The 9,982-nt window shown below is 44.5% G+C and overlaps 1 protein-coding gene and 1 non-coding gene across 2 annotated transcripts; one reads left to right on the top strand and one right to left on the bottom strand.

The window, feature by feature from the left end:
- Positions 1–5,054: 5,054 nt before the first annotated feature.
- On the bottom strand, positions 5,055–5,936 carry LOC119462593 (probable oligoribonuclease). The gene has a single exon (XM_037723928.2). It carries the CDS (start codon positions 5,818–5,820, stop codon positions 5,173–5,175), a length of 648 nt encoding a protein of 215 aa, XP_037579856.1. The 5' UTR covers positions 5,821–5,936; the 3' UTR covers positions 5,055–5,172.
- A 215-nt stretch (positions 5,937–6,151) lies between these two features.
- Positions 6,152–6,223, top strand: Trnaq-uug (transfer RNA glutamine (anticodon UUG)). The gene has a single exon. It is a non-coding gene; the product is annotated as a tRNA-Gln (tRNA).
- The last annotated feature ends 3,759 nt before the right edge of the window (positions 6,224–9,982 follow it).

Here is a 9,982-nt window from a genome sequence, read left to right as displayed (position 1 = left end):
ATGTCTATAATATTGCAACCTACATTGTCTATTTTGCGACGTGGGCTGCGTCTTAATTGGTAAATAAATGTTTCTTCTTTCTTCTTCTTTTTTTTTTGCTAATATTTCTGATTGTATTATGCGAAATTACCTCTATACACCATGTCACATTGGAGACACCCTATAATTCTGGGGGACTGATTGATTCATGGAGTTTAACGAGTGAGTTGCGGATTAATTATGAGCACCTTGCACCCACTGCTCGGTCAACACCACCTGGATAGCACAAGACCTATTCACTCCGGTCCATGACGTCCTGCTACCTGGCCCGACTACCATAGAATCTAATGGGGTGCTCCCGAGTAAGCAACAGTGATTTTGACGTCATCGCTTTCGTCTTGCCAGCCTTGGCAATGGAAATTTCGGGCCAGGTAGCTTGACGTCATGGATCAGAGTGAACATGCCTTGTGCTATCTAGGTGGTGTTGGCTCGGTACACGAGCTTATGCGACCATCAAGGCCGGGAAACGAACCCGTGGCCTTGTGTTCAACAAAATAACGCCATGGCCACTAATCCACCGCGGTGGGTCACCTACCGTGGGTGGATCATGAGAAATCCTTGGTGGGGCAGGTGGGAATTAAGGACCGATTTGGCAGTGTAGGAGATGTTGCAAGGTTTTAATTGTGATTAATTGTACCTCCACCACGCTGCGATTATGCCTTGAACAGCTGAAGATAGGATGGGGACCACTGCATGAAGTACGACAAGGAATGGTGTCTGTGTAGGGTCAACAATTAAACGAAGATGTATACACATATATACACCGATAGGGCATGCAAGCACGTGCTTGCCGGGAAACATTAATAAAACGTGTTATCGCAACATATTATATGAGCTTTTTTCACCAAACAACAAACTTTCTTGTAACGGTGCTACCGTGGCTTTTCACGAAATATTTGAAAGGTTACTAAATCTGAAGGTATCATCGAAGATATCAATCCTTACTGTCAAAGCTTATTTAGGATATGAAAGTTGTTATATTAACACGTATCACTGAGCTGATGCAAACGCTTGCGGTCGTCAAGACATGAACAAATTTTCGTGACATGAGCGGAAGTTGTTGACTTGAAAATGTTGACTTGAAAAAATGTTGACCATATTAATCACAACATTTTAGTCTACAAACTAGAGAAATATGGAATTAGAGGCATTCCACTTCAATTATTAAAATCTTATCTTAATAATAGATGCCAGTTTGTTTCTGTAGGCAATAATATTTTATTTTACTTATTTATTTATTTCAATACCCAAAAGGCCCAGAGGGCATTACATAGGGGGGGATTTTTATAGAATCAATAACATCTTCAGTCTTAGGCCCAGTGTTCGCCTGAATATCACCAGTGCGAAGTAACAAGGCGAAGCACGCGGCTGAGAGCAGAAAGCAAGGTCTCGGCAGTAGAAAAACTAACGAGTGCAGCCACCACATCACACGGACTGATTCAAATGCCCTTGACAGACCGCCAAGAAAAAAAAGGTCCCAATGCGGGCTCGATATGTACTGACATCGACACCCATAGTGCACTTAGACGTTACAGAAACTATAAAAGAGCTTAGTTTGGATCAGCAGCCACGGAAATTGTTATCAAAACAGAGAAAACTTTCAAACCTACCTAGAAAAAAGGCGGAACTGATTTTAGCACATGCCACGCGTGGCTGCAAATCCCAGAGATTCAGTGGTGCTTTACTGCTTTTTATACGGTCAGTTGATTGTGCCAGCAATGGTGACGTCATGAAGCGAAGCAGGCAGGAGCGCCACCAGATTCAAGGCAACAGAAGCAAGGGTGACACCATGAAGCGACTGAGTGACGGAATCACGCCACCGCTGGTATCCGCGGCCTTGCAACAGCGACGGAAGCAATACATCGGTAACCAAAGAAATATTTTGTGGCGTCCCACAGGGCCGCATTTTGGGTCCATTGCTCTTCAACTTATATGCTAGGATATTACTTCGATCTATGAAAAGGCGAAATTTATAATTTACGCAGATGACACAAGGTGTTTTTGTCTCGTCCGGTTATTGCACCAATTTAATTAAAATAACCTCTTGTGCAGTCTATCCCGTTGGTCCATAGAGAACTGTTTAAAAGTAAATACAGCGAAAACAAAGGCTGTAATTTTTCATACCAAAGGCATGAGTCTTCCTTCAGATCTAACATTAGCGTATAGATCTACAAATATAGAACTTGCTCATTCTGTAAAGGTGTTAAGGGTACACTTCACAAGCACTATGTAATGGGACAACCATGCTCTGTACTCCAAAAAATTTTGCTGCATAACAGGTGTTTTAAATCGCTACAGATATACTTTACCCGTCTCTGTAAAAAATTATTAATTTATAATGATTTATTTGTGTCTCACATTCATTATGGGCATCTTTATGGGGCACCACGACTCAGTGTAACTTGAGTAAATTATTTCGTATGCAGAAGAAAATGTGTGTCATCGCTAATGTACCGTATGCCGCCCATACTGAAAACCTGTTTGAGAAATGCAACATTGCTACAGCCCATAACATCTATAACTGCAGACTCTTACGCGAATATTACTTTAGTACCAAACGTAACAATATCTTATTTGTAGAACTTGCAGAACTATCCATCAATTAATATCGTTATTCAACTCGTACACCTGAAGTATGGAAGGTTCCGCACTCTAGAACTAACTACGGTTGTCAAATGCTGTGTAATAACCTTCCAAGATTACTGAATTCATATGATTGAGCAGGCTATAATTTACAGGATTTATCGCTGTCAGAATTTAAAACTCTACTGCTTTCACCTCTTCAGAGCGCGTTTATGAATGTTTAATAATCTATGTTATGTTCTTTTTTTTGTGTATGTTACCAAGTGCATATCATTTAATTATTTCAATGCCGCAGTGTGTTTGCATTGTTATTACTTGTGTAAATATTTAATTTTTTTTCATATATTGTATAACTGCAATGCTTTATGGCCACTATATAAATGCAATATATATATATATATATATATATATATATATATATATATATATAGTGCTTGACGTGTTATGCCATGCAGTCATATTGTACCTAAGGGGGTGAGGTTGCCTCAAGCCGCGTCTGTGTAGCTTTTTTCCCTCATCCGCCTCCATTTACCACTCCTCTGTACGTGTGTGTAAATGGAAATCACTAAGTCAAATCAAATCAAAATGACAATATGCTTTGAGTATTTACTTAGCCAATAAAATCAACCATGGCAAAGAATGACTCGGCGCACCCGCATAATAGTCAAGCAGCCATCGAATGTGTATGGGCATTTTTAACAGGTGACGGATTAGTTGCATATCGCACCGCTAGTACATATATTAGGCGTTCCTGGTCGGTGACGGACTAACAGTTAAAGAAAAAAACAAAAACATATTGCGAGGCGGATGTCGACGCAAACATCGCACGCCCCTAATGACAGCTGAGATAGCAAAATATCGGTTGTCGCAAGGGATTGTGGGCTACGGCATATTCTGCTACAACTTCCGGTTCGAGACCACGACGCCGTCTATGCCGCCGTCACTTCATGCCCATGCTTCCCGCGCTTTGTCTTTTATACACTGCGGAACTTTGGTGAAAAACCAACATGCAAGCACCGCTGGGCAGTTCCAAAACGTAGCTCCTTAGTACGTATGTTGGCGCCCTTAGACTCGTGCATTTTTAGGTGGCAGGCATTTCATGCCCTAACGTGTTTGTGTCGCGTCAAATAGTCGTATAACGGTTATCAAGCGAAAACGTTTGTCGAGCGCAAATAAACGTTCGTTAACTTAAGAAGTGGTTTTTTATAAGTGGTAGGTCAACCTAATAAGTGGCTATTTGTAACGCTTCCCATAACAAACGGTGCAGTCGATCGCTTCGTCCGCTGTTTTGTCTGCAGCGGTGCCCAGCGCGGGCCATATGTCGTCGGCTGCTGTGCCTTCGCAATCTTACGTTTTTTCTCAAGAGACTCATGTCGTGTATAACTGCAAAGAGAAAACACTGATTTAAGTATCTGAAAAGTGCACGAATTATTTTGACGTTACCTCTCCTCCCTCTTTCGTGCAGCCTGAGTTGTCTTTTCGTTGTACCGGAATGAAGACGGCACATAATCAATGTGCTGAGGATCCTTGCTGGGTGCACCTGTGTGTATTTAACTGATTGTTAAAAAGGGGGTGTTTGTACTATAACGTTAGTAGACGAAGTTATTCGCCAAAACACTTTCCTGTGACGAAATGATCTTCACATATTCAGGCTCCTACGTTCGGTACCCACAGCTCGCCGTTCACGGTCGCTCGTTTGACGGCAACTGCCCATTTACGTTTGTGCGCTTCATTCCATGGAAAACGAAACATTTTTTTTTTCCTTTCACGGAAGAGTTCGCGAACCCTAGTGCCGAGCAGCCAACCATAATCACGTTGCTGAAGCGTGTTTTCTTCGCGAACAGCGGGAAATCGCACTGTAGAAACTGCTGACAAGGCTGAACGAAGCAACAGAAGTGCTAGCCCTCGAACCGGAAGTCGCTAGCTGACGACATCGTCATTTTGCTATCCACCTATTCCATGTAAAGATCTAGTAACGTTGTTCCATGTCGCCCTATCACTCCTTTTTGAGCGGCCAAATAGGGACAAGGAAGTCATCTAGGGAGCACACGGGGATATTCGCAGCCAAAAAAAAAAAAAAAAATTTTTTTTTCGAGTTGGTTGCGTTGTGGGAGCAGACATTCGACTGAAGTACGATGGACACCACGGCGTACGTGGAATATGAGAACCACCTTAGAGCTCAACATTCTTGTGTGAGTTGCATTTTTAATAAAATAGCTTTGCAACAAGCGGATGCCGCCCAGTTACTTGGCCTCTGGACGACATTTGTGCCGCACATGGTGGAAAGGGCAGATTCCACCGCACTCAGGCTGTGCTGCCTAGCGTTTTGCGCCACAACTGTCAGTTTTGTTTATGAAATCTTTTCGTTAGCAACGTTGGCAAAAACAGCAAAATAAGGCGCATAATTACACTGGCTTCTGCAATGCCCAATATTTCAGTGAGCCGGAAGTGGGGAACAAAACTACGGCTAACTCAAACTGAAGCCGGCCAACCAGGTTTTTTATTTTCTTTTTGAGATGATGATGACAGTGTGAATGGCGCAATAATTTGTTAGCTATAAACATTTGGTTCTCCCTTGATGGCACTACTGTGATCTTTTCCTAGGAATATCTTCTTCCGGTAGAACCTTAGCTCTTCTATGCTCTCCAGGATGTCTGGCATGGCCCTGTGGGATGCTGTTTTCAGCCTCAGGGCTTGGTAATACTCGTCTCTGAACCACCGCCTTGCTAGCTCCTTGACGGTGCTGACATCCACAATGCGGTAGTGAAGCAAGGCATCCAGTCGAGGCATGTCTCGCTGCAAGAAGCGACGGTCCACGTAAACTGTGCTGCCGGCGAGTGGACACTGGCCAGGTGTCACCAGACCCTCAACATGCGCGCATAGCTGGTCTTCCGCCTCCTTGACCGTCAGACGGCTCTCACGGCATTTCTGGGTTAGGCCTGACTTTCCGTGTTGCTCCTTGCACCAGTCCCCCATCTCCTCAAGAATGTCGTCTGACTGGTGCAACACCAGGTTCAGCCCCCTTGAGAGTGGGTTGAGATCCCTGTCAGTCACCACACAAGCCACCTCCATGATGCGGTCGGTTTCCAGGTTCAGGCCTGTCAGCTCCATGTCTATCCAAACGAGCCCGTCGCTGCAAAGCGCCTTGCCGCCCTCTCGTTGCTCCATCCTTGTGGCAGGTGGTCTAACCCAGGACATGATTGATTTAATACCCGGCAAGCGGCGGTGGCGCGTTGATGGAGGGGCTTTAACTCCAACGGCTGCAACCGGTCGAGCCCTCTTCTCCGTGTTAGAGCACCTTGCCCGTGACGTGGCGCCATCTGCGGGGTCGGTATGCAATCAATGCCCTATATTTGAAGCTTGCTCTTCGCACGTGGATTTCTTTTTTTCTAAAACAGCGAGGCAACTAAGTATAAGAGAAAAAAAAATAGAATATGTGGAGTAAGAAAAAAAAAACTAAATATGCACATACAAGAATATATTATTGATTCAGTCATGTAGTTGTCGTTTAGGCAGCGCATCTCGCCTTGGTCCCATGGTGTAATGGTTAGCACTCTGGACTTTGAATCCAGCGATCCGAGTTCAAATCTCGGTGGGACCTTGCAAATTTCTTTTTATATAGCGTTTTTTTTTTCTCTCTCTCTTTTTTGTTCCTTTTATTACTGTTGGTTTACTGTTGTTGAACGCGCTGTGGTGGTGCTGATTCCGATAGCAACATTTTGCACTCGTGAATTTGAGCCGAGCACCTTCGGAGGCGACAATGAAAATATGTTGTCCTTCCTGCAAATGCATGCGCGCCACCCCAGATGCAGTGAGGAGATGCTTTGGTACTGCTCGTGATTATTATTCTGCAATTGAACGTTCAAGCGGAAAGAGTGCTTCTCTTTGACAGCTCATCGCCAGTTGCGCGCTCGCAATTGGGCATCGTACACATTGTGCGTTTTATGTACAGTCTTTTTTCGCTGCGATTGTTTAGTTTTGCGTTTATGTCAGGTGGCATAGACTAATGCTTTTGACCGCGTACTGTGTATAGTTTTTTTTTTTTCTTGCGTCAGTGCTTCTACGACCGGAAATTCGGCATTGCGTGCATATGCAGGTTGCTTCTAGTGAATGTCGACGGAATTGTCATACATGAGTGGAACTATACCTGCGTGTTGCTACCACTTGTGCATCATCAAATCATCTAGGGCTGATCAAAGCACGTAGACAAAGGGGTGAGGGAGGAGGGGAGGAACACTGCGGTATAGTCAGCTGCGCTTTATAAACCTGGCGCGCCTCACTGCACGCTCAAGTTTGTCAGCGCACGAATATCCTCCGCAACATATACACGCTGCCCCATCTGTCACGCAGTAAGCTTTAAAAAACGACATATAATTCTACGCGAATGAGACCAAGTAAATGCTGTGCGCTGTCAGTAAAACTTTCTGGTCGCAGACATCCAATGAAAAACAATTAGCTAACTCTTTAATTGCTGTTCTAGTTGTGAGTATGCCAATTAGGGAGTCGTAGAGAATCGTACAGACGTCAAGATGAGATGTTTCCAGCGAGGACGAGGTACACATCACGTGCTCTTTCTTTCTGCCCGAGAAAAAGCCCGCGAAATATGAAACGTACAATGTAACTACTATATAGCAGCACCATCAAACAATCTCATTAAGAAAGCAAGCTGTTCATCTTAGGCTCATGAACAGCTTAATCGAGACGCAATATTACGAACAGCTTGGTGAGACGTAATAATATCTGGGAACCGCTGGCGCGTCGAGGAACAAACGCTCGTGCGGTTGGCCGCTCGTTCCAGCTTGCTTTCCCACTGCGCCTGTTTGATGGCGCTGCTATCCCGTGCGCGCCAGTGTCCTGCGGGAAGCATATGCAGGGGCACTAGTGCGCACGGACCCGTAATCGCATGATATATATATATATATATATATATTTTTTAATATACATATTTCTTGCGGGCTTTCTCTTTTTGCCAGAAAAAATAAACACGCTTTGTGTAGCTTGCTGGAAACATCTCATTTTATCATGTCTTACGATTCTTCACAATTAGAACAATAATATAAAAGTTATCTAATTATTGTTAACTAATTAATCAATATGATTTCACGGGATAAAAGATACTGGCGGCTGCTCAGCTGGACTTCGAACAAGGTACCAATCCTTAGTATTTCTACATTTCATTTTAAAACAACATTTAATTTCCCCATATTGTCCACTGCTGAAACGCCAAGCACGTGCACCCCCCCTCCCCTCCCCCTTCCGAAATGTTTGTGTTAGCAGGCGGCCTGCCCAGCCCCCGCCCCATCTTTCTCCCTCCTCTCCCTCTCCGCCCCGGTCAAGTGCTAGCCCAAAACCCCATTAAAAAAAAAAATCTGGTTGCGCCATTGGTTGTGACTAACATAAATCGGGCCCCTCAGTCCCCCTTCTTCTCGTTCAAGACCAAGTCATGCTTTAGAAGTGTCGGTATGTCTCGAGGAGGAGAGGTGTGTGGCAGCCCTCCCCCTCCGCATTTGGCATTGGCTGTATCACCGTAGTATGTAGAACCAGAAGGGCGCCAACAGGTGACTTCACAGTAATACGTCATATATAGGCGTCGATTCTGCGAATAAATGCAGCTATACTACAGGTCATGGTGGCTGCAACACAAACACCTACAGCTTTTGTGGCGTCTACACTCAAGCGAGCTCAAGAGCTCGCCGTGAGGTCATGGATTTAGACGGCGTCTGTTCATAAGCCTATAGGTATTTTTTTTTTATTAGTGGACTATATTGTGCGATTGATAAGTTGGGTTTGTGTGCGTTAGTTATCACAATACATCTTACCTTTATTTCTTTGACATGCTGAGAATATAGGTCCAGAGCAAAAATGGTAACCTTAGAAAAGTATTGCAGGGCCCCTTTAAGGAGAAGAGTTTGAGGCAAGGAAGAGTGGTGTGCAGTGCGAGCTGGATGCTTGTTAGTTGTATTTATTCTTTTTTTTTCTCTCTTCGTTTCAAGGGACTGCGTTTGCATGCTATTGCTGCAAAAGGTCTAGTGTAAAAATCATACGGCCTTGATGTTTGAATTAATCTTCGTCAAATGTGAAGGTGGCATCGATGTTATCAAAATTTATAGGGACAACGCGCGCATAAGTTCAGCGCCAGCCGTGATGTTTTGCATGCTGTGATAGGACACCTGGCACCGTAGTAACTTCCTTTCCTTTTTTGTAAGTTTTGTTCCGACGGATGTCGACTTTACTCTCGATCAGAAATATTAAAAACGTACAAATTTGGAGGGATTTAGCCACTGTCTTTAGTTATATATAAAATCTGAAAATGTGCACTTTTATAAAAGTCACCTTGTTTACTGTGCGCTGATTATAAACAAACCCTCTCGGCGCATGTTTTCTCAGGACGCCCGCATTTTCTTTTCTTGAGCCAACAAATCATCATCATCACCGCGTCAGCGGTGGTGCCGGCCGTGCGGAGAAAAGAAAAAGAACCAGAAAGCGCGCCTTCGCGCATAGCGTTCGCCGCAAGCTTTTCCCGGCAAAGATTACGGTTGCATAAGCGGCAGTTGCGGGAAACGGCAACTCTAGCATACGAAGCAGGGGTTGACGTCTCTACACTTTCACATGTAAAAGAAGATCTCGCCTAGCAACTGATCTCATTTGTGTTGTGATAGCACTGTGGAAAGGCCACGCATAGTTAGGACTCCCGAAGAGCAGCGTGAACACGATGAGCGGTGACGGGAACAGCAACGTCAATATGCACAACGGCGCCGTGCTCAGACTAGGCAGGAAGCAGCGGTTCCTGCCTTTTGGGAAACAGAACTAGCTCAGCGCAAAAACACAGGACACAGTAAGGAGGCGCATGCGCAGCGTTGCGGTATGTCCCCTAACTGTGTCCGCGTGAGGAGAATACCAAGGGGCATAATTTCCCTTCTTTGTTTTTTTTTATTTGTTACAACCGTATGAAGCAAACAGCCATAAAATGAAACCAGGGAAAGCATAGGCGAAATAACTGTTACCGTTAATTGAAATGAAGAAATAATAAGGAAAAGGGAAATGAAATTGGACGAAAAGACAACTTGCCGCATGCAAGTTGGAGCCGCACCTACATCTTCCACATTACGCGTGCGGTGCTTTAGCATGAAGCTATACCACGGTGGTCATCCTTTGTCTTATGTATTTGTGCATGCGTACTAGACCGAGCCCAGGGTGTGTTAGACAGCGCCGATCATGGCTATGGCGGTAGATGTCGAACATCCTTTCAACCGCAGGCGTCACGTAAAACGTGAATTTAGCAGCAGACAACTGGCCAATAAACCCTTGTGCGTTACTTAGTGACATCAAGGCTGCCATGATCGAGGCCCTCCCCATGCAA

Source organism: Dermacentor silvarum, chromosome 1 (genome assembly GCF_013339745.2).
Source record: "Dermacentor silvarum isolate Dsil-2018 chromosome 1, BIME_Dsil_1.4, whole genome shotgun sequence".
Lineage (NCBI taxonomy): Eukaryota > Metazoa > Arthropoda > Arachnida > Ixodida > Ixodidae > Dermacentor > Dermacentor silvarum.
The sequence above is the reverse complement of the archived record's forward strand: the minus strand, read 5'-3'. Positions and strand labels throughout refer to the sequence as shown.

What these genes read in the sequence shown, in the direction of transcription:
- LOC119462593 (XM_037723928.2), bottom strand. Translation starts at nt 5,820, where the DNA reads ATGTCCTGGGTTAGACCACCTGCCACAAGGATGGAGCAACGAGAGGGC.